Below are 23,884 nucleotides of genomic sequence, written 5' to 3'. Positions count from 1 at the left end.
GCAGACTGAGCACGATTGGCTTGTCCTCCAAACAGGATATGGCGCAGCCAATCAGATTACAGCAGTAAAGTTTAATATAAAAATTTAGGGTAATTCCTAATTCAAACATATTTTAATTTCACTCTATTAAAAGCTCTTTATGTTGTTTTAATATTTAGAATAAAATAAATATCAAATATCATTTGAGCTGAACAAGTATTATATAGGTTATTTTTGAACTTCACGTCCCACAGTTCCGTGCTGCATCCCCTTTTCTACTACTTCCTCTCGCCTTGCGCAAGCTCACATCGTAGGAGAATGCGGATTTCGAAGCTAAAAAGAATAGCTAGCCAGTAAGCTAAAAACAAGCTTCTTGTTGTTGGGCTTCAGACTGGTTAAATGTCTAAAACAAATTCACAGCCAGCGTCGTCTTCGGCAGCGACGACCGCTACAGGGGGGCCATCTTCGTCCTCGTCGTCTTCGCCCGCGGGGGGCTCGACATCGCCCGCAACCGTGTTGAACGTACAGCCCGAGAAACCTCAACATTACACGTACGTAGCTGGTTAGCAGGGTTAGCTGGCTGGGTGTACACAACCTCACGTGCACTGCCATACACACAAAAATACATACATCTTACTACAGACAGTGGTTGAGTAATGAAACTTTCAAATGTTTGGAATGAAGTAAAAAGGCTGGTAACCCAGTGTTTTCTGGACCTAATGAAGAGGCCTAATGTTACTCAGTAACCATGTCTTAAAAGTTGTGTAATATAGCATTTTAACTGTGCCCCTGCGTGACACTGTTGCATCAATTTAGGTTTGTTCATTGTTTAGTAAATACCCTAGTGATGTATTTTATGATAATTATTTGTAGAAGCTTATGCTAGTATTAGTTTTGGCTATTACTGGTAGAATGCCTTGAATTTTTTCAATTCTAAGTCGCATATTATCACCTTGAACTTCAACTTATTTCGTTGAGATTTCACTGTGAAATGGGAAGAAAACGATGCACGAGCACTAGATGTTACAACTAAAATTTTCAAAGCATTGGTAGAATATTGTATCTATTTAGCCACCAGCTAGTATATCTATTAGTTTAGTCACTGGCGATTTTGGCTAGTGTTTGTGCAAAAATGTTCATCAATATTTGTTTAACCTCAAGCATCAATACTGACCAGCATCTCTGTCCCTGTTGAAAAACATACCCACAGCATGATGATGTTTAATCCTTTGGGGTGGGGATTTCATACATAGCATTTTGCATGTTGGCCAAAAGTTTACAAATTACAAATTTGAAGATGGGACCTTGTGGGTTTTTTATTCTCCTCCACATTTTTATTCCTACCTTATCTTTCTCATAAACTGGACATATACATGTACATGAAACCTAATTTTTTCTTTCACCACACAATTATTTTTCGATTTTGTGCTCAAAATTCCAGCAAAATACATTGAAGTTTATAATTTATAACAATATGTGAATAAATCTGTGAGGGATGTTAATTTTGTAGTTTTATGTAGACAAATTATGTGCATATTTAAAAATGCCAGGTTTGATTAAAATAATAATAATAATAATAATAATAATAACGTTGCACAGACATTAGTCACATTCTTTCTTGTTGTCTTCTTACTTTCCAGATATCTCAAAGAGTTCAGAACAGAGCAGTGTCCCCTGTTTGTGCAGCACAAATGTACACAGCACCGGCCTTTTTCCTGCTTCCATTGGCACTTCTTGAACCAGCGGCGTCGCAGGCCCATCCGCAGACGGGACGGGACGTTCAACTACAGTCCAGACGTCTACTGTACCAAATACGATGAGGGAACAGGCACATGTCCAGAAGGAGATGAGTGAGTGCTGCTCAGGCTTTTCATCTTCCTAAAATACTCTTCAGATTGTAGACTTTTTCTTCCAAGTCATGAGGACAAAAAAGTAAAGAATGGCAACAAAATAACCCAAAGTTTGACAAACTTCCTCTGTGTTTGCGTTGTTTATCATAGTTCAGGTCATTTAACGTGCAACTCTTTTTGTATCGTTTTCCTTTCTAGTACCCAGTGACCCGCTTTTGTAGAATTTACTTTACAGCTCCGGGTGTCTGACACATTTGCAGGATGTCCATCACATTCTCTCAAAACACTTTCTCATTGAAATCTGGAACTTCACTCATGCATCGGCGACAAACGTGGGTCGTAGCTAGACGAAAAGCCTATTTTCACTCGACTGTTGCTACTTTCTTTCAACTTACTGCGTCATGCATAATCTTCCCGAGAAGATTTAGCACCTTTTTTGTCCCTAGTGGGGAATTGATAAACACAAAGAAACAGTGAAAAGACAAGAGTGAAAAGATATTTCAGGGTGTGACGGTGGAGTTTTTACTATGCTAATCTGGCAGTTTCTAGCAGTCGCTGTACCAGACTATTCAAATATTCTTCATTTTAATTTGGCTGCAGGGATTTCAAGTGGACCCGATGTCTTATTGATGTTTGTGGACTCAAGCAGCAATAAGACATCCTGGCTGAAATGTTCATATTTTCAACCAAATGGTTGTTTTCAGCCTGTTTCTGCATATTTATATAAATACAAATGTTTAAATGTGTTTAAATTTGTGCTAGCACCCAGTTTTCAAGTCCTCCTCAAGGAACCAGGAATTGTCGAAATTTATATTCTCTTTCATATTTTTTTTTTGTTTGTGTTTCATTCTAGATGTCCCTTCCTGCATCGAACTGCGGGCGACACCGAGCGGAGATACCACCTCCGCTATTACAAGACTGGATCGTGTATCCACGAAACGGATGCGAAAGGCCACTGCAGTAAGAACGGCTCCCACTGTGCCTTTGCTCACGGATCGCATGACCTGCGCAGTCCCGTTTACGATATCAGGTGTGCAACATTAAGACCCGTCTCCCGTCTAGTTTTTCACCTCCGGGTCTGTCGTCGCTGATGTTCTTCCCATGTTCTGTGCTCCACAGGGAAGTGCAGGTGCTGGACTCTCAAGGAGGGTCAGGGGCGGCGGAAGGAGGAGGCAGCGGAGACGCGCAGTCGGGTCAAGCGGCGAGCACGGCTCTTATAGAGAAGATCTTGAGCGAGGAACCGCGCTGGCAAGGTAAATCTGAGATATGTAATGAGGTGTCCCAGCAGGGACCAGCTTTTTCCTTCTGCTAACAAATGTTTGTACAGAAATGTTGTATAAGATACCAGTAAAACAAGCAAGCTAGCTTATGAATAACTTTTATGATTCAGCTGTTGTGCGTCTAATAATCACCTTCATAGCAGTAATGGCCAAAGGAGCACAAAAATATTAATTCTACATGTAAGATTAAAAAAAATCTGTATATCTGTTCTATTTACAGCTCCTCAAGTGGGAGTTTTAGCTTCACCTGGTTCATATTCAGTAAAAAAAACAAAACTATCTCATTAGCACTGTTTGCTGTCCAGGTATTAACTGATTAATCCAAAAATGAATGAACAAGTCAGCCCTACGCTGTGTGGTTATGAAGCCAGTTGACAGGACTGAGCTTTTCACATGTGGCTACGGAAGCCTAAGAAGCTCTACAGGGTTGTTTTGAGGCTACTGATTGGATTTCTCTTTGCCAGCTGTATGGAGAAGATATCAATGGCATGAAATTGAATGTTGATGTTAGAGATGCAATCTCTGCTATAAATGATCACTAAAATAAGGCTATGTTGTTGCATTTTAGGTAATAAATGTTTATTTTCTCATTCAAAAAAAGGAATTGAATTGCGTATTTGTCTTATTTAAATTCTGTAGATTTTTGCATCTGATTAATCAATAGAATAATCAATTATTAAAATAATTGTTAGTTACTGGCCTGCTTCCTAGGAACTATAATTGGGAACTGTTGACTTTCTGTGCTATTCTGGGCCATAAATATAATGCGACCATTTCTCATTACCACTTTTAAAAATGGCAAACACAACAGAACACCGATTTGTGCATAAATCAGGAAATGGCAGAAAGAAACAACTAGTCACCTAAATTTGCCCAAATCTTCAGCAAGAGCAGTTTAAACGTTTTCTTTTCAAATGCGATGCCTTTTGATGTCTTCCAGTCATCCGCCTGACAGATTGCTCTCCTTTTTATTCCAGATAACAATTATGTGCTGACCCACTACAAGACGGAGCTCTGTAAAAAGCCCCCCCGCCTGTGTCGTCAAGGATACGCCTGTCCGTATTACCACAACAGCAAAGACAGGCGGCGCAGCCCACACAAGCACAAATACAGGTGACTTCCTGTTTCAGTTCTCGAATATTCTAATCATTTTTAGTTGGTTCGTGTTTTGTTAAAGAGAGAACTTGTTGTTGTTGTTGTTTTTTTGTTTGTTTGTTTCTTGCCACCGCAGAGCGCTGCCATGTCCGGCGGTGAAGCAGGGCGAAGAGTGGGGGGATCCCAGCAAGTGCGAGGGAGCCGAGGGATGTCAGTACTGCCACACGAGAACAGAGCAGCAGTTTCACCCAGAGGTTTGGATTCGCTTCCTGTTGTTCTGCCTGAGTGTAACATAGAAACCACAGGAGCTGATTGGGAACTGTTTCCTTCGTTACAGATTTATAAATCCACCAAGTGTAATGACATGCAGCAATGTGGCAGCTGTCCCAGAGGACCATTTTGTGCCTTCGCTCATGTTGAAAGTAAGATCCCACCAGAACGGCCCTGCGTTTCAACTTTTGTCGATTCGTTTTCGCTGTAGTTCAATGTCTCTTTGGTTTGAATCCTCCTCCAGAGCCTTTTGCTGCAGAGGAGTCGATATTCCCCAGCCCTGGCTCCCCTCCTCCCCCGAGGCTCCCGGATCCTCTTCCCGGCCACGACGTTTCCCAGAGTCCCGGTGGTCACGGCATGGGGCTCGGCTCCGCGTCAGACCACTTCTCCCCCTCTGCGGTGTCCTGCGTGGCAGAGCAAGGGCTGCTGGGTAGCGTTTTGTCGCTATGTGAGGGTGCCAGCGGGGGAGGAGACCCGCTGTCTCCTTGGGCTGGGGAGAGGGGGTACGGCAGGGCGCCGGGATTTGAACGGGAAGATCAGGTGAGGACGTGTGCTTTGGAAAACTCAGCAGGACTGCAAATCAGACGATTAGTTGGATAAATAATCGGTACTTTCTACAAATTTTCAATTTAGCTACTTAAGCTAAAGAGTTGGAAAGTATGAGGCAATTGGGGAAAAAACGTTCTATTGAGTCTTTTTAACATCTTTTTACAACATCTGCCCACAATTTCAGGCCAAACACAGAGGGTTCGCTCTCGAACATCGGAGCAGGGAATTTGCTTCGACGCAGAGCAAACAGGTACAAACCTCTTAAAAATTGAACTGCTATAGCTTTGGCTATAAACTCTGTGCATTTTTGTATCCGTTTTGAAATGACAGAAGGATTCAGTTCTATTATTTCTTCTGCAGGACTTGTTAGTGTTCCTCCCTGTCGGCAGCCCGTTGAGTCTGTCCTCCAGCATCCCCTCGAGTCTAGCCGCCACGCCTCCCAGCCCCGCTGCTCTCGGCCCACCAGGGTCCGGCATCTCCTCGGGAATGAACGCTAACGCCCTGCCTTTTTACCCCACCAGCGAGACGGTTGAATCGGTCGTCGGTATGCCATAAAATAATACTAGAATTCATATTTCTGCTGCAGCTGACATGAGATCTGATTAAACTCAAACGCCCCGGTGTTGCTGTGTGACAGAGTCGGCTCTGGATGATCTAGATCTGAATGACTTCGGAGTTTCTGCGTTGGAGAGGAGCATGGAGAGCAGTTCTGCCCTGCCCAGTGTTGGGGTGATGCTAGGTATTTCGAAACATGAAGATAAAATAAACACAAAACCACACAAATAGTAATCATTTTTAAGACATGTTTCTGTTTTCTCTGGTTTTGCAGGAGGCAGCCAGATTCAGAGTTCAGCTCCGGTCAACATTCCAGGATCGTTCAGCAGCTCCGCCCCGTTCAGCTCTCCGTCTCCGTCGCCCCCAGTCAGGCCACAGGCCTCACCTTTCTTCTCTTCTCACCCGTCACAGCCGAGCCTATCAGAGAGCCCCTTCCTCGGACCATCTCATAGCACTTTAGGTACGAACATCAGATTCGAGATGCAATTTTAGACTTGAATTCATGTGTCTAAAATAAGGTCTTAAAAAGCCTTAAATCCGTTCACAAAAAAAAAAAAAGTAAGTTGGCCTTAAATATGTTAATCACAAGTCTTAAATTTTGTTGTGGTAGGACATTCTCTTTATTTTTTTTTTTGTTGTGGGACTTTTCTGTCAGGCACAAGTTTGAGTCACATGCAAACATCTTCATTGCATGCTGTGATTCGAGGCATTTAAGGCTACTGCTAGCTAATATACCCTTGCTAGCTAGTTAGGGTTTTTTTGTGTCTGTCTATGTGTAAATTTATCTCCAGCTCGCTGGACTTTGTCCGTTTTTGCCACTGGCTAACTTCTATTGACAACCCATATGAAGATGGTTGCATGGGTATCATTTTAAGCTAAGTGCCTAGCTTAAAACGAGTCATATCCAGTATATAAAGCTACTGTTTCTGTTATGCTTGATTATAATGCAGCAGTTTCCCCCAACCATACCTTACATTTATATTTTTTTCAGTCTTAAATTTTCATTCAACGTGGCATCGAGGTTTTAAAAAGTCTTACATTTGACTTGCTATAACCCGCAGAAACCCTAAATTAATACTCATTACACCTCTATGTATATTATTTTGTTTTGTTGTAGGTCTGAACGGCATGAGCACAAACATCTGGGAGCACTTCCCGTCGGGTCAGGGTTCTCCTGGCACCCCTCCCGCCCTGCTGCCCTCTGGCCCCTGTGCAGAGACCGCCAGGCTCAAGCAGGAGCTGGAGGACGCTCACAGGGCGCTGAAGCAGTGGGGTCACAGCTGGAGGCACACAGCTCAGGTAGGTAGGTAGAGGAGCGGCAACGGCTGCGTTTCTGTAGTGCGAGCAAAAACAAAGCCGGAGTGATTCAGCGACGCGCTCGTTTGTTTTTCCCCCAGTCGTGGGCCGCCGTCAAAGCGGACGCGGAGGAGTCTCGCGCGAACGCAGCCCGGTTTGCAGTGGAAGCCGAGCGGGCCCGAGAGGCTGAGGAGGAGGCACAGAGGCAGATCTCTCTCGTGCAGGAGGCGCTGGAGAGCTTGCGGAGCGGAGACAATCCCCACCTTGCACTGCATCAGCTCCAGCTGCTGCACCGCCTGCCACTGGAGTCGGTCCTGAGCCTGCAGGCTCAACTCTGCAGCTGCTTACACGCTGTGGAACAGGTGATCCTACAGATGGCAAACCACTATCATATTTGGCAATGATATGTATAAACCCCAGTAGAATTATATAAATGGAAAGAAAAAAAAATTGGCCACCTGTCAAACATATATTTTCAGGTTTGCTTCGCATTTGACTGCTGTGTGAACATAACATAAAAGTAACATTTAGAGCTGGAAATTGTTCTTTAGAAATAGTTTCAGTCAGATTGGATGGAGAACATCACCACAGATTCTCAGCTGGATTCTGATTAGTGACTTTTTTTCCACTTCTGATTCCGATATCTGAGGTTTAGTATCGGCCGATACCGATCTATTGCAGAAAATCGGCTGAATTGACTTGAAACATTTCTTCTTTTTTTTTTTCAAACACAGACATAAATGTACTGAATTACAAATTTATTTGTAAAAAAACAACACAACTTTAATTTGCTCAGTCAGTGCAATTAGGAGAACAACAGCCAATGTAAAATAAAGAAACTGACAAAAACAAACTGAGAAAAACCTTTCAAATTGTTTATAAAGTGTAATTATAATGTAAAATAAGTAACAAAGCATAGTATTACATACATACCGATCAGTGCATCTCTAGCTCTAAGGTGACAAAAGTCTTAAGTTTTATCTCTGTAAAGCAGCAGATGCTGCAAAATACACCTTCCCTTTGCGGTCTCCAGGGTAACGCTGTGTTTTGCCGTCGTGTCTGCCAGGTGGTGTACAGGAAGCAGAGGCAGTGCTGTGTGACGTGCGGGGAGCAGGGCTCGGCCTCGCTGCCCTGCGGCCACGGACTCCAGTGCGAGAGCTGCTCGTCGTCCACCGAGTGCCCGCTCTGCCCCGAACAGACCGCCGAGCAGCAGCTCTCCTGACCTCGCCGTGCCGTGGGACCGCTCCAGATTCCACACCAGTCAGTCCTGATTCCACACCTTGCCAGCCTCGGATCCTGACCACCATTTCGACGCGACTAAAGAGAGACCAAATACCACGTCGCGCACTTTGAACGCGAGGGTCGCTGAGGAAGTGCTCTCGTCGCGGAGTTAGACGTCGTTATTGTCGCCAGTGTTACCCAAGGAAAACAATAGGTTCTGCTAGTTAATGCTCTCGACCAGCAACACTGTACTTCCCCCCCCCTGCGATTCACTTGTGAAAATAACTTAAAATACCTGCTGTTATATTTTACTCTGACCCCCTAACTATGAAGCATTTACATAGCTAGCTTTTAAATGATATAATTCAAAAAGTATAATCTCACTTTAGTGACAATATTTCCCCCAGAGTGTCATCCATCCATCCAGAGAGTTTTGTGATTCGCCGGAGGGGGGGGGAAATAAAGACGTCCGCTTTTTGTATTTTTGGCACTTAAAACTCACTCAGAGTTTGGCGTTGCCCCTCCCCCTCCTCCACAAAACAACAGGGAAATAAACTGTGCTGTGTTCGTCCTGGTGTTGTGATCGTGTCGTCAGTCTGAAAACTGGCTCGATGGATGGATGACACCGTAGATAATCAGTTTGTTTTTTAAAAAAAATTATATTTCAGGGAGTAGGAACATCTTTAGAGGAAAAAAATGGTCCCTCTGGAAACACTTAAAGGGCATATTTCCAATAATTCTTTGTTGCTTCAGCTCATCACAGTGCTGTAAGCAGAGTGTCTTGCTTATTAGTAATTAAGAAATTCAAATAGTTAAAAAAAAAAATGTGAAAAATAGAATTTGGCCTAGTTTTCTTTTTCATACTCTCAGGTTTTTTGTCTCTGCAGAAACTATAGGAAGGTGTAACAAATGAGGCCAACAGGTCCAGTTTCAGATGTTATTTATTTTAACACCCTTTATGTTCGATATGAATCAAGCTCAGAACACTCAAGAAAAAAAAGTTAAAAAAAATACAATAAAAATAAGGCTTTTTAGCTATTTTTAAATCAATATGTGACAGCTTTCTCTGCCAAATTTCTACATTTGTAGTACTCTTTTGACATTTCAGTCTTTCAACAGTGTATAATATATATATTTCATATATATTATATATAAATGTATACACATACATAAGTGATGTTATATCTTTCTCTTGCACTGATTGGACGAACCATCGGGATGCATGCGGACATGTAGATGTTGAAATGCGGGCGTGAAAGTGTTTTTCGGATCACTGTGATGGTCACTGTGATGGTCATGTTGTCCACACACAACTCATGCAACACCAGTGTTTTCTTTCTGAGTGCATTCTTTTTCTTTTTTGTTTTTTTGACTTTTGTTTTTTGGTACTGATCATTAAAAACAAATTGTATATTTTTGGAGGAAGAACGCGTCTCCGTGTGTTTTGTCATTGCTGCGCCGCCTCCTGGGACTGTTTCTCCCGCTGGCGTCGCTTCTTGACGAAAGCCTGAGCCTCTCGCTCTCCTCGCCGGGACTCCAGCAGCTTCAGGATGCTGTCCTCTGTAAACACGCAGCCAGACGGAGGGAAACGTTAGCCGATGAAATGAAACTAAATCCCTCCAGATTTTAGCTTTCAAAAAGCAATAGATTGAAAATATCTTTAAAGGGGCAGCATCATGTCTTTTCCAGACGCACAGTATAATTTTATAGCGTGATCAAGTAACTGTGTTCCAAAATGACTTAAATGAAATTTGACTGTCATTTAACACCCTAAAATTGGGCCTCTGTCTCTTTAAAAAACTCCTGCTTTTTCTGAAACTCTACTTTCAGTAAGTCATCACAACATGGCTCCTCTAATAACCCTTCAACAATGTTTTTACCACAGTTTCACTGAGAAGTAACATGTACAATGAGTTCAGCATACACACAGTTCCACCAGGTGTTTGCTAATTGCTGCTGGCTAGTCTGAGGGAGCTGAGTGGGGGAAGCTCTGAGGCTTGGAAACTGCAACATTGAGGAGTAGCTGTGTCTCGAAGGCAGAGCTAGGTTCACCCAGGTTTTTGTGCACACCTGGTTGCCAAGGAGATTAAAGGATTTCTCAAACATGCATGAAAGAGTCAAAGCAACACTCTGGGTGTGTTTTTGATGAGGGAATAACATAACATGATGTGAAGCTCAAAAAGTCTATCTTACATAATACTGCCCCTTTAATAATTTGTAGGTGTCAACTGGTCCATACAGGAAATAAACCATCAGTTTAATGTTATTTGTCACACAAGAAAAAGTTTAAACCAAAACAAGACACTGTTCCTCCTGGATCTACAACAAATTAGGAGAACAGGTTGAATTTAATGCTAGATACAAAGAAGGTTAAAGGGAATGGTTCTAAGCTATAGCAAGGTATCCTGCCATGTTTTTTTAATCCCACTCCTTTATTAAATGGTAAAAAAAAGAAAAAAAAAGTTTATTACCATTAGGTTTAGGATGCATCAGAGGCAGGCGTATCTGTTCAGGTGCCGAGTCCATCTGCGAGTCGACTTCCTCTCCTTCTTGTTCTGAAACTCCAGGTACGTCCTCCAGGGCCAGGAACGCCTCGCCCTCAAAGTCATCTGGCCTCAGGGTGTCGTGGTCCAGAACTGTGATGACCAAGCACGCTCCTGGAGTCTGGCACTGATCCAGTGAAACCAGGCTGCGATACGGAGAGCAAGTCAGCGGGGAGTTTACCTCTAAAGCGATCCCACGGGAAGCATTAGAGGAGGAGCGAAATGTAATCTGCCAGTGGAACTGGCACTTTTTCCATTAATATTAAGGAATTATTGACTGAAAGCAAGTTCCTATAAATTAATAAAAAGTTACTTGTTTGTTTGTTTTGTCTTATTTCAAGTATACCAAGATATTTGCAGTAGAAATGAGACCGGAATACTTTGTAGGAGTTTGTGTTTGCTCAAAGAGAGACTTACAAATCGAAGGCCTCGTCGAAGAGGGGGTTGAGATCGCAGCTCTTGTACTGGGTGCAGCGCGGCTCTATCTCTGGGAAGACGTGGTTGGGTTCCAGGCACAGACGCACAAACGGGTCGCTGAGGCCTGGCAAGCATCAAAGCACCAGGTCATGTAGGCAGGGGTCTCGAGCATTTTTCTTTAGTTATGTATCGACCGTGGAAAAGTAGTAATACTCCGCTTCAACTTTTTCTGTCTTAAATTTAAACATTATTGTGAAAAAACGTTCATTAGGTCAACCCTAAACATGCACTTGATAGTTTAAAGGTGAACTCCTTCCTTGAACAGGTTAGGATGGACTACACAAAACAAGATCATAAGGTGTCTTGCTCGTCACTTTAAATTTAAATAAACTGCTGCTGGCCACGCCCCCAGAGACCCGATGTTTACACTAGCACGTGAAAATGACTGCAAACAGATGCGTGATCATACGATCGTGCATCTTTGAAAAGCAGAAGTGGACCCTCCTGCGCAACCAACAAGAATGTAGCAAGTAGATTCTGGATGGTAAGTCAACAACAAAACATTTGTCTTTTCCAGTAGCCATTGTTCAGCACATACATACACACATACATACGGTAAAACCAGCTGACCGAACATGGCGGAGCTCGGCTTGGGTTGCTAGGTAACGACTCTGGCTCAACGATTAGTTTTTGAAACGGCTCATTTTTCAGACACCAAAAAAAAAAACATTAACTCATTGCCAAAAAAAAGACCCAAAAAAACAGCTCAAGCTATTCTTAGCAGCAGTAGAAATCCAAATTGAAGTAGAAAAACATACAAAATGTGAATTTTGCACAATAGGTCCCCTTTAAATCTGAACATTTGACCCGGAATTGCCGTTGACAGACTTTCTTCCCCTGTACAAACCAACCGAGCTAGAGCTGCTTTACAAATCAATAATAAGATGTTTGAATACTTTGAGAAAGACTGTACACAGCTGTGGTTGTTGTGTTGTACCGTTAGAGTCCATTGGTAGGAGGCTGACTGCGTTGAGCACCTCGATGTGCAGCCTTTGGTCAGACCTCCTGTAGGACGTGAGGAGGGTGACCGCTCCGTATTTTTCCCCTTGGTAATCTCTCTGCGAGACGGTCGAAGCAGAATAAAGTATAAAAACAAAAAACAAAAAAACTCTCACAGGAGTTAACATTTGATATTTTTAAATGAATAACTCACCTGCTCTGATATTTTTCTTTTAAAGAACTTCTCTATGAGCTGGTGGCTGGTCAGCGAGTGGTGAGTGAGGTGAGCCTTCAGATTCTGTTCAAGCATTAGGAAATCACAGAAATCAAGCCTTTTCATGGCTGTACCTAAATTATTATTATTTATTTTTTTCACCAGACAGGAAACGGACCTGAATCGATAGCGTTTCAATGAAATACTAGAGAACTCAGCTGCCGGTGTCGACGGGACTCACCTTGTATTCGTCGGAGTGCAACGCCTTCTGAGGAAGCCCGTTTCCGTCGGCGTGGAAACACTGCTCGAGACACTAAAAGCGGAGGACACACACCGTGAGGCTGCGGAGACGGTTACCGAGGGGCGAGTAAGCTCCGACGGCAAAAACCCACCTGCAGCGTGTACAGCAGCCTCTGGCAGAACACCATGAGCCCTTCTTGCTGCGAATGCTGGGTGGAGATCTGATACAGAATTTTCACGGAGTTTTGCCACAACGGAGTCAGGAGGCTGGTCACGGGAGAGGAAAATAAAGCACAAATCGACGTTTAAAGAAACGAACCAACGGGCGTAACGGAGGAGATTTGGCATGTTTGACAGAGACGGGTTAGCGGAGCACCTGTTGAAGTTCTCTTGAACCAGGTTTTCATTCATGTACTGCAGCTCCTGTTCGAGGTAGCGCATCAGAGGGGCTGCAGCCTAGGAGGAGACGAGCGACAGGACGTGAAGGGAAAATAGCAGCTGGTTGTTAGAGAGAGAAATAAAAGGAAAGTATCGTAACGAGGAGCAGACTCACGTCCTCTGTGGACTTGGAGGGAATCCTCCGCCTGGTGGACATGCTCCTGACGTGAGTCTCGATGTCTGTGTTTAGCTGAGAGCGCAGACAGAGCTGTGTTTACTTTCACTTCATTCAGCTCATGAAGATTAAAAACAAGCATGTTTCTTTCGCAAACACTGAGGCGCGAAAGCCTTTGCAGGTTTTCACGTTTTCTCACATCACAATCACAAACCTCAGTCTGAACTGTAGGGGTCATCTGTGAAAAACCAACACGAAGCAGCACAAGAGTGCTAATGATGCAAAGGTTTCCTTTTTTTTTTTAAACAAAAAATGTAAATCATAACAGTGTAACGCATATATTTCAAGTCAAGGGACTTTGAGTAGGCCATTCTGACTTGTCTTGATGAAAGGTGAACCTCCACCCCAGTCTCAGGTCTTCAGATTTCTGCATTTGGGACGCACCGATCTGCTTATTTTCACTCCCGATACCGATATATAACTAACACTTTGTCATCAATATTAGGGAATTATTGACTAAAAACAAACTCTTTATTGTTACTGAAAAGCTACNGAGAAAAACCTTTCAAATTGTTTATAAAGTGTAATTATAATGTAAAATAAGTAACAAAGCATAGTATTACATACATACCGATCAGTGCATCTCTAGCTCTAAGGTGACAAAAGTCTTAAGTTTTATCTCTGTAAAGCAGCAGATGCTACAAAATACACCTTCCCTTTGCGGTCTCCAGGGTAACGCTGTGTTTTGCCGTCGTGTCTGCCAGGTGGTGTACAGGAAGCAGAGGCAGTGCTGTGTGACGTGCGGGGAGCAGGGCTCGGCCTCGCTGCCCTGCGGCCACGGACTCCAGTGCGAGAGCTGCTCGTCGTCCACCGAGTGCCCGCTCTGCCCCGAACAGACCGCCGAGCAGCAGCTCTCCTGACCTCGCCGTGCCGTGGGACCGCTCCAGATTCCACACCAGTCAGTCCTGATTCCACACCTTGCCAGCCTCGGATCCTGACCACCATTTCGACGCGACTAAAGAGAGACCAAATACCACGTCGCGCACTTTGAACGCGAGGGTCGCTGAGGAAGTGCTCTCGTCGCGGAGTTAGACGTCGTTATTGTCGCCAGTGTTACCCAAGGAAAACAATAGGTTCTGCTAGTTAATGCTCTCGACCAGCAACACTGTACTTCCCCCCCCCTGCGATTCACTTGTGAAAATAACTTAAAATACCTGCTGTTATATTTTACTCTGACCCCTCTAACTATGAAGCATTTACATAGCTAGCTTTTAAATGATATAATTCAAAAAGTATAATCTCACTTTAGTGACAATATTTCCCCCAGAGTGTCATCCATCCATCCAGAGAGTTTTGTGATTCGCCGGAGGGGGGGGGAAATAAAGACGTCCGCTTTTTGTATTTTTGGCACTTAAAACTCACTCAGAGTTTGGCGTTGCCCCTCCCCCTCCTCCACAAAACAACAGGGAAATAAACTGTGCTGTGTTCGTCCTGGTGTTGTGATCGTGTCGTCAGTCTGAAAACTGGCTCGATGGATGGATGACACCGTAGATAATCAGTTTGTTTTTTAAAAAAAATTATATTTCAGGGAGTAGGAACATCTTTAGAGGAAAAAAAAGGTCCCTCTGGAAACACTTAAAGGGCATATTTCCAATAATTCTTTGTTGCTTCAGCTCATCACAGTGCTGTAAGCAGAGTGTCTTGCTTATTAGTAATTAAGAAATTCAAATAGTTAAAAAAAAAAATGTGAAAAATAGAATTTGGCCTAGAGTTTTCTTTTTCTTTTTCATACTCTCAGGTTTTTTGTCTCTGCAGAAACTATAGGAAGGTGTAACAAATGAGGCCAACAGGTCCAGTTTCAGATGTTATTTATTTTAACACCCTTTATGTTCGATATGAATCAAGCTCAGAACACTCAAGAAAAAAAAGTTAAAAAAAATACAATAAAAATAAGGCTTTTTAGCTATTTTTAAATCAATATGTGACAGCTTTCTCTGCCAAATTTCTACATTTGTAGTACTCTTTTGACATTTCAGTCTTTCAACAGTGTATAATATATATATTTCATATATATTATATATAAATGTATACACATACATAAGTGATGTTATATCTTTCTCTTGCACTGATTGGACGAACCATCGGGATGCATGCGGACATGTAGATGTTGAAATGCGGGCGTGAAAGTGTTTTTCGGATCACTGTGATGGTCACTGTGATGGTCATGTTGTCCACACACAACTCATGCAACACCAGTGTTTTCTTTCTGAGTGCATTCTTTTTCTTTTTTGTTTTTTTGACTTTTGTTTTTTGGTACTGATCATTAAAAACAAATTGTATATTTTTGGAGGAAGAACGCGTCTCCGTGTGTTTTGTCATTGCTGCGCCGCCTCCTGGGACTGTTTCTCCCGCTGGCGTCGCTTCTTGACGAAAGCCTGAGCCTCTCGCTCTCCTCGCCGGGACTCCAGCAGCTTCAGGATGCTGTCCTCTGTAAACACGCAGCCAGACGGAGGGAAACGTTAGCCGATGAAATGAAACTAAATCCCTCCAGATTTTAGCTTTCAAAAAGCAATAGATTGAAAATATCTTTAAAGGGGCAGCATCATGTCTTTTCCAGACGCACAGTATAATTTTATAGCGTGATCAAGTAACTGTGTTCCAAAATGACTTAAATGAAATTTGACTGTCATTTAACACCCTAAAATTGGGCCTCTGTCTCTTTAAAAAACTCCTGCTTTTTCTGAAACTCTACTTTCAGTAAGTCATCACAACATGGCTCCTCTAATAACCCTTCAACAATGTTTTTACCACAGTTTCACTGAGAAGTAACATGTACAATGAGTTCAGCATACACACAGTTCCACCAGGTGTTTGCTAATTGCTGCTGGCTAGTCTGAGGGAGCTGAGTGGGGGAAGCTCTGAGGCTTGGAAACTGCAACATTGAGGAGTAGCTGTGTCTCGAAGGCAGAGCTAGGTTCACCCAGGTTTTTGTGCACACCTGGTTGCCAAGGAGATTAAAGGATTTCTCAAACATGCATGAAAGAGTCAAAGCAACACTCTGGGTGTGTTTTTGATGAGGGAATAACATAACATGATGTGAAGCTCAAAAAGTCTATCTTACATAATACTGCCCCTTTAATAATTTGTAGGTGTCAACTGGTCCATACAGGAAATAAACCATCAGTTTAATGTTATTTGTCACACAAGAAAAAGTTTAAACCAAAACAAGACACTGTTCCTCCTGGATCTACAACAAATTAGGAGAACAGGTTGAATTTAATGCTAGATACAAAGAAGGTTAAAGGGAATGGTTCTAAGCTATAGCAAGGTATCCTGCCATGTTTTTTTAATCCCACTCCTTTATTAAATGGTAAAAAAAAGAAAAAAAAAGTTTATTACCATTAGGTTTAGGATGCATCAGAGGCAGGCGTATCTGTTCAGGTGCCGAGTCCATCTGCGAGTCGACTTCCTCTCCTTCTTGTTCTGAAACTCCAGGTACGTCCTCCAGGGCCAGGAACGCCTCGCCCTCAAAGTCATCTGGCCTCAGGGTGTCGTGGTCCAGAACTGTGATGACCAAGCACGCTCCTGGAGTCTGGCACTGATCCAGTGAAACCAGGCTGCGATACGGAGAGCAAGTCAGCGGGGAGTTTACCTCTAAAGCGATCCCACGGGAAGCATTAGAGGAGGAGCGAAATGTAATCTGCCAGTGGAACTGGCACTTTTTCCATTAATATTAAGGAATTATTGACTGAAAGCAAGTTCCTATAAATTAATAAAAAGTTACTTGTTTGTTTGTTTTGTCTTATTTCAAGTATACCAAGATATTTGCAGTAGAAATGAGACCGGAATACTTTGTAGGAGTTTGTGTTTGCTCAAAGAGAGACTTACAAATCGAAGGCCTCGTCGAAGAGGGGGTTGAGATCGCAGCTCTTGTACTGGGTGCAGCGCGGCTCTATCTCTGGGAAGACGTGGTTGGGTTCCAGGCACAGACGCACAAACGGGTCGCTGAGGCCTGGCAAGCATCAAAGCACCAGGTCATGTAGGCAGGGGTCTCGAGCATTTTTCTTTAGTTATGTATCGACCGTGGAAAAGTAGTAATACTCCGCTTCAACTTTTTCTGTCTTAAATTTAAACATTATTGTGAAAAAACGTTCATTAGGTCAACCCTAAACATGCACTTGATAGTTTAAAGGTGAACTCCTTCCTTGAACAGGTTAGGATGGACTACACAAAACAAGATCATAAGGTGTCTTGCTCGTCACTTTAAATTTAAATAAACTGCTGCTGGCCACGCCCCCAGAGACCCGATGTTTACACTAGCACGTGAAAATGACTGCAAACAGATGCGTGATCATACGATCGTGCATCTTTGAAAAGCAGAAGTGGACCCTCCTGCGCAACCAACAAGAATGTAGCAAGTAGATTCTGGATGGTAAGTCAACAACAAAACATTTGTCTTTTCCAGTAGCCATTGTTCAGCACATACATACACACATACATACGGTAAAACCAGCTGACCGAACATGGCGGAGCTCGGCTTGGGTTGCTAGGTAACGACTCTGGCTCAACGATTAGTTTTTGAAACGGCTCATTTTTCAGACACCAAAAAAAAAAACATTAACTCATTGCCAAAAAAAAGACCCAAAAAAACAGCTCAAGCTATTCTTAGCAGCAGTAGAAATCCAAATTGAAGTAGAAAAACATACAAAATGTGAATTTTGCACAATAGGTCCCCTTTAAATCTGAACATTTGACCCGGAATTGCCGTTGACAGACTTTCTTCCCCTGTACAAACCAACCGAGCTAGAGCTGCTTTACAAATCAATGATAAGGTGTTTGAATACTTTGAGAAAGACAGTACACAGCTGTGGTTGTTGTGTTGTACCGTTAGAGTCCATTGGTAGGAGGCTGACTGCGTTGAGCACCTCGATGTGCAGCCTTTGGTCAGACCTCCTGTAGGACGCGAGGAGGGTGACCGCTCCGTATTTTTCCCCTTGGTAATCTCTCTGCGAGACGGTCGAAGCAGAATAAAGTATAAAAACAAAAAACAAAAAAACTCTCACAGGAGTTAACATTTGATATTTTTAAATGAATAACTCACCTGCTCTGATATTTTTCTTTTAAAGAACTTCTCTATGAGCTGGTGGCTGGTCAGCGAGTGGTGAGTGAGGTGAGCCTTCAGATTCTGTTCAAGCATTAGGAAATCACAGAAATCAAGCCTTTTCATGGCTGTACCTAAATTATTATTATTTATTTTTTTCACCAGACAGGAAACGGACCTGAATCGATAGCGTTTCAATGAAATACTAGAGAACTCAGCTGCCGGTGTCGACGGGACTCACCTTGTATTCGTCGGAGTGCAACGCCTTCTGAGGAAGCCCGTTTCCGTCGGCGTGGAAACACTGCTCGAGACACTAAAAGCGGAGGACACACACCGTGAGGCTGCGGAGACGGTTACCGAGGGGCGAGTAAGCTCCGACGGCAAAAACCCACCTGCAGCGTGTACAGCAGCCTCTGGCAGAACACCATGAGCCCTTCTTGCTGCGAATGCTGGGTGGAGATCTGATACAGAATTTTCACAGAGTTTTGCCACAACGGAGTCAGGAGGCTGGTCACGGGAGAGGAAAATAAAGCACAAATCGACGTTTAAAGAAACGAACCAACGGGCGTAACGGAGGAGATTTGGCATGTTTGACAGAGACGGGTTAGCGGAGCACCTGTTGAAGTTCTCTTGAACCAGGTTTTCATTCATGTACTGCAGCTCCTGTTCGAGGTAGCGCATCAGAGGGGCTGCGGCCTAGGAGGAGACGAGCGACAGGACGTGAAGGGAAAATAGCAGCTGGTTGTTAGAGAGAGAAATAAAAGGAAAGTATCGTAACGAGGAGCAGACTCACGTCCTCTGTGGACTTGGAGGGAATCCTCCGCCTGGTGGACATGCTCCGGACGTGAGTCTCGATGTCTGTGTTTAGCTGAGAGCGCAGACAGAGCTGTGTTTACTTTCATTTCATTCAGCTCATGAAGATTAAAAACAAGCATGTTTCTTTCACAAACACTGAGGCGCGAAAGCCTTTGCAGGTTTTCACGTTTTCTCACATCACAATCACAAACCTCAGTCTGAACTGTAGGGGTCATCTGTGAATAACCAACACGAAGCAGCACAAGAGTGCTAATGATGCAAAGGTTTCCTTTTTTTTTTTAAACAAAAAATGTAAATCATAACAGTGTAACGCATATATTTCAAGTCAAGGGACTTTGAGTAGGCCATTCTGACTTGTCTTGATGAAAGGTGAACCTCCACCCCAGTCTCAGGTCTTCAGATTTCTGCATTTGGGACGCACCGATCTGCTTATTTTCACTCCCGATACCGATATATAACTAACACTTTGTCATCAATATTAGGGAATTATTGACTAAAAACAAACTCTTTATTGTTACTGAAAAGCTACTTGTAAGTTAGTTTTGTCTTATTTCAAGTGTACTAAGATATTTGCACTAGAAACTAGACCAAAAATACTTGGTGAGTTGTTGTGTTTTTCCAGTGGATGTTGTCCTGAGATGATATATTTTAGGATGGCGATGAAACGGGGTTATTTTTGGGAAAACAAGATTAAATATTGCTTGTGTCAAGACACTCTTCTGTGAAAACTAGAGGTGCACAAGGATTAAATGGTTTGTCGGTAAGTTCTCATATGTGAGTCATAAATTTCTGCTTCATTTTATTTAGGAATATCAGAGAAAAGGGGGTTCAAATGTAAATCCACACCACACTTTCAGATTTGTACTTGTAAATTTTCCACAGCCACGATTTGTTTTCGTCACACGTCAGAATCATGAACGACTTCATGTTGGTGCGTCACATGATGTCCCAATGAGATACACTAAAGCGCGTGACTCGTGGTCTACCTGTTTCCCCAGAGTGTCTAGCGCTGACCGGATCTCCTTGCAGAGGATGCTCTTGGCTTGCTGAAGCTGGGAATGCAGCGTGTTCTCAAACTGGCTCTGCCCTATGACGCTCTGGGTCCGGATGCGAAGCCCCTCCCAGTTGAGCTGAGAGGGAAGCCGGGTCAGCACCGAGCGCAGGTGCTCCAGGTCATTCACGACGACGCACAGCTGCAAGGGAAGGAGAAGAAAAAAACAACAACAAAAAAAAGCCTGAGACACATGGAGGAAAATGTGGAGAAAAGTTTCTAAATGAACATGAGTGAAGATGTGCTCGGTTACCATGTTGATGGCGATGCTGTGGTCCGAGTTCTCGGACAGCACCCGGACTCGCTCCTTTAGGAGGTGACAGTAGTTCACTACAATCTTACAAACATCCTGGAAACATAAGAAGAAATTTACTTCATTTAATCAGTGGAAAGTTAATTAGTTGCATAAAAAGGCCGTAAAGCTGCAGCATGTAACTTTTACAAATATGATTTTCTTTTTTTCTTTTTTATTACATATTTGTTAAAAATGTCACCATGTCACGACAGTCTGGTATGAGAAAAATAGAAATGCCAGTCAGAAGCAACCAATCAGAGCCAGGAGGGGGTGTCTTAGCGCTGACAATCATCTCCATGTACGTACTGCTAAATGTGCTAATGGCCAGAGAAACAACTTAATGTTTCACAAAAACCGTTGTCATCCATCACACATTTAATTGGCGATAATTTGTCCCAGTAATTATTCTGTCGGACAATAATATTGTTGTTTTGAGATCATTTTCAATTAATATATTGATAATGGCTTAATAATGTACGTTCGCCCTCTCAAAAATCAATAAACCTTGATTTTGTACAGAACCACTCCACACTGGAACTGGAAGATACTTTAAATATCCAAAATAAAAACACATTTTTATTTACAAACACAAACAAAAACCACACACAACTGGAACCATAAATAAAATGAATCGTGATGTAGCTGTAAACAAAATTGCCTTTTGAAAAATATGAATCATCAGAATGTAAATTATATAGCTCGTCTAAATTTATTATGTGATTAATTGCTTCCTGTGACAGGCTTAGCATTGGTAGCTAGCTAACTTTAGCATTCATAGCTGGCTCTGATTGGTTGTTTCTGACGGAATGGTTCCTTTGTTCAGATGACAGATTATGTCTCTCATATTATACTATCACAGCATAGTGATAGTTTTAACAAATATGTAAAAAGAAAAAAAGGAGCTGAGCGCTGTACCTCGGTGAGTTTGACCATGAGCATGAAGGCCTCCTCGGGGTCAGGCCATGACAGCTGCTCCCACAAGTGGCAGATTGGCTGGATGCACGCCACCAGGTCTACGGCTGAGGAGCTGTGCTTTATGGGGACCGCACCGACCTGCAGCGGCTGCAGCTGAGAGCACAACAAGCTGGGTTTAGTTCAAGCTGGGTTTCATTAAGAACTGGGTTTAGTTCTTTAACTCTGCGGAAATAGAACTAAGCAGTGGCGCTCGCATGAGTTAGCGCCTCCCTCTACTCCTTTTCAAACATTAACGTTAGCCTCCTGTGCGCAACACTTTATGCCGCCCCCAGCGGTCGGTGAGCCATGTCGCCCATCGTCAAAGACGTGTTACCTGGTCAACCTGCACCGCCCTGACCACCCTATCCTGAGTGGTGCTGAACGCCTGGTTCAGCCAGTACGGCAGGGCGTCCCGGAAATCTTCATGAAAGTTTGTGAGCTGGAGTAATCCCCTGAAAGAAAAAGAAAAAAAAAAACATAAATATTTGTTTCATTTATCTTTTATTCTGCGGCTCAGTCTTCTTGGATAACATTTTCTCTTTTAACTATTGTGTTTATAGCCACTAGCCTGTTTCTTTCAACACAAAAAGCACGTAATAATAAATTGGACGTTTGTATGTATTAAAACATAATGAAAAATCAGTATGTCACAAATCATGTGACATACTTTTATTTTGTTTTCAACCCCCTTATTCTGATTCCCCTAATGTAATCCATTGCAACCGGTTTCCTCCATTGTGTCACGTAATCATTAAATAATAATAGATAATTGTGAAAAAGTTCAATGACAGCATAAGAATAAAAAAAAACCCTGAAGAAATTCATCTAACACCAGTTGTTAGGTTAGATAAAAATAAAATAAAATAACACATCATAATAGAATCTGTGATGATTTCAGACCGTTTCTGTAGGAAGGCCTTGTCTTTGTGGATGGCCTGCAAACTCAGGTAAACAGGAAACAGGCTTTTGGAGAGGTTCAACTCCATTTGGTCCTCCATTATAGAGAGGGTTGCTTTCACTTCCTTTGCGAGCTATGGAGAACAAGAACCGTGAGAAGGGAGGAAATGAGGTGAATCATGTGAACCTAGCTTGCTCCATTCGCAGCTTACCAAGGAGTCAAACTTCTGATAGACAACAGTGAAGACGTCAACTTGCACAGCACTACAGTGGAGAGAACAACTGATTAATATCGGCGTGAAACACTTCACTCGTGTTTTATCACAACATTGGCAGATTTATGGAAAGTTTTTTCCACAAAAAAATAAAAAATAAAAACATTCTTTCGTCGCTCTTGTCACCTGACAAAAACTCGGTTCCACACGTCTTTGTTGTGTTTTATGTCTTCCTGAACTTCTGCAATCAGCCTAGAGAGGGCGCTGCCGATCTCTGTCAGGTCCTGCGTTACAGCAGAGTGCAGAAATTGCGTTTGATTGGCAACACATATAGTCAAACTTCACTCCCACACTGCTATCGTCAGATTTCATAGATCCAAATATGTGCTTATTATTCAGAACAGAGATCAATTCTACTTAAAATAATTCCAATATATAGTAAAATATACTGCTTTTCATTTATAAGAAGAATCGAGAACCATCACTTCTCTGCTGCTTCACAGTTACACTGCAAAAACACAAAATCTTACCAAGTATTTTGTTATAGTTTCTAGTGCAAATGTCTTTGTACGCTTTAAATATCTCAAAACTAACTTACAAGTTAGAGTTAGATATATGAATTTGTTCTAATTCCACCGGCAGATTATTTCACTTATATCAAGATATTTTTCTCATGTCATAAGTGAAATAATCCATCAATGGAACTGGAACCTTTTCATCAATATTAAAGCAATTATTGACTTAAAACAATAATGAAATGTTATTAGTAAGTTAGTTTTGTCAGTGTACCAGAAGCTAGACTAAAAATGCTTTTAGTAAGATTTTGTGGTTTTGCAGTGTATGATGAACTTTGTGCTGGGTCATCACAGAAAATTGCTAAGTGATGAAATAGGCAAAGAGAAATCAAAGGGGTGTGGACACTTTAGCAACACCATTCATCATCCTTTCTTCTCTGCATGACATATATTTCAGTTATCAGACAAAAGGTCATTTTAACTAGACATTATTGTGATATAAATGAGCTTTCCATACAGCTTCAGTACATTAAAAATCCCCCTAAAAACAATAATAATAAGATATCTATTGTGTGTATTTGAGCTTCAGAAAAGTGATGTGTCTTTTTTTTTTACCTTGGTCATTGGCTGATGCAAACCCTTCTTGATGGTAAACCACTCCTCTGTGCCTGTCTGGTATAAAAATTACTATTTTGATTTGATAAACTTCCATAAGTGAAGCATAAAATATAACTGGAAATATGCTTCACCACTATGGCATCGTGGACTTCGTTGTGAAGCTCAAAGTTGGCCGGGTTCAGTTTCTGGAAAGCTTGAGTCTTACAGATCTGGACCAAGATCCTGCATTGATAAAAATAAAAATCATTTACTGCATTATGTGGGGCTCATAATTAAAACGTACGAGTGTGTGTGTGTGTGTGTGTGTGTGTGTGTGTGTGTGTGTGTGTGTGTGTGTGTGTGTGTGTGTGTGTGTGTGTGT

General features: G+C 42.4%; 2 protein-coding genes across 6 annotated transcripts in view; one reads left to right on the top strand and one right to left on the bottom strand.

Annotated features, from left to right (window-relative positions):
* Positions 1-183: 183 nt before the first annotated feature.
* Positions 184-8,907, top strand: unk (unk zinc finger). 3 transcript variants are annotated; one of them, XM_016676030.1, is made up of 15 exons: positions 190-530; positions 1,620-1,829; positions 2,683-2,859; positions 2,949-3,082; positions 4,087-4,222; positions 4,341-4,458; positions 4,542-4,626; positions 4,719-5,014; positions 5,208-5,273; positions 5,384-5,567; positions 5,661-5,780; positions 5,853-6,038; positions 6,696-6,877; positions 6,976-7,236; positions 7,941-8,907. In XM_016676030.1, exons 1-15 carry the CDS (start codon positions 379-381, stop codon positions 8,094-8,096), a joined length of 2,463 nt encoding a protein of 820 aa, XP_016531516.1. In that variant the 5' UTR covers positions 190-378; the 3' UTR covers positions 8,097-8,907. The 3 variants fall into 3 exon arrangements, with proteins under 3 accessions (XP_016531521.1, XP_016531516.1, XP_007560976.1); XM_007560914.2 differs by having other exon boundaries at positions 192-530; positions 5,661-5,762; XM_016676035.1 differs by lacking the exon at positions 7,941-8,907 and having other exon boundaries at positions 184-530; positions 6,696-6,881; positions 6,976-7,155.
* A 111-nt stretch (positions 8,908-9,018) lies between these two features.
* unc13d (unc-13 homolog D (C. elegans)) overlaps positions 9,019-23,884 on the bottom strand; it is a 24,829-nt gene continuing 9,963 nt past the window's right edge. For 2 of the 3 annotated variants that reach the window (XM_007560937.2, XM_007560953.2), the window contains exons 17-34: positions 23,655-23,745; positions 23,521-23,577; positions 22,577-22,674; positions 22,388-22,439; positions 22,179-22,309; positions 21,613-21,730; positions 21,240-21,392; positions 20,283-20,378; positions 19,965-20,171; positions 18,956-19,030; positions 18,779-18,858; positions 18,555-18,669; positions 18,404-18,475; positions 18,163-18,246; positions 17,947-18,067; positions 16,950-17,073; positions 16,461-16,678; positions 14,632-15,549 (exon numbers count right to left, since the gene is read on the bottom strand). In XM_007560937.2, the coding sequence (XP_007560999.1) occupies positions 15,437-15,549; positions 16,461-16,678; positions 16,950-17,073; positions 17,947-18,067; positions 18,163-18,246; positions 18,404-18,475; positions 18,555-18,669; positions 18,779-18,858; positions 18,956-19,030; positions 19,965-20,171; positions 20,283-20,378; positions 21,240-21,392; positions 21,613-21,730; positions 22,179-22,309; positions 22,388-22,439; positions 22,577-22,674; positions 23,521-23,577; positions 23,655-23,745 (2,005 nt within the window). In that variant the 3' untranslated portion in view covers positions 14,632-15,436. Of the gene's footprint in view, positions 9,656-10,566; positions 10,785-11,055; positions 11,180-12,052; positions 12,174-12,268; positions 12,353-12,509; positions 12,582-12,660; positions 12,776-12,884; positions 12,965-13,061; positions 13,137-14,631; positions 15,550-16,460; positions 16,679-16,949; positions 17,074-17,946; positions 18,068-18,162; positions 18,247-18,403; positions 18,476-18,554; positions 18,670-18,778; positions 18,859-18,955; positions 19,031-19,964; positions 20,172-20,282; positions 20,379-21,239; positions 21,393-21,612; positions 21,731-22,178; positions 22,310-22,387; positions 22,440-22,576; positions 22,675-23,520; positions 23,578-23,654; positions 23,746-23,884 lie in introns of those variants that run through there. The other variant, XM_007560946.2, reaches the window with a different exon arrangement.

This window comes from Poecilia formosa, unplaced genomic scaffold (assembly GCF_000485575.1).
Source record: "Poecilia formosa unplaced genomic scaffold, Poecilia_formosa-5.1.2 Scaffold4, whole genome shotgun sequence".
Taxonomy (NCBI): Eukaryota; Metazoa; Chordata; class Actinopteri; order Cyprinodontiformes; family Poeciliidae; genus Poecilia; species Poecilia formosa.
Note: the sequence above shows the minus strand (reverse complement) of the source record. Positions and strands in the feature narration are given on the sequence as shown.

Coding starts and splice junctions, on each gene's coding strand:
- unk (XM_016676030.1), top strand. CDS start 379: ATGTCTAAAACAAATTCACAGCCAGCGTCGTCTTCGGCAGCGACGACC. Junction 4,223..4,340: donor CCACACAAGCACAAATACAG/GTGACTTCCTGT, acceptor TTGCCACCGCAG/AGCGCTGCCATGTCCGGCGG. Junction 5,781..5,852: donor AGGTATTTCGAAACATGAAG/ATAAAATAAACA, acceptor CTGGTTTTGCAG/GAGGCAGCCAGATTCAGAGT.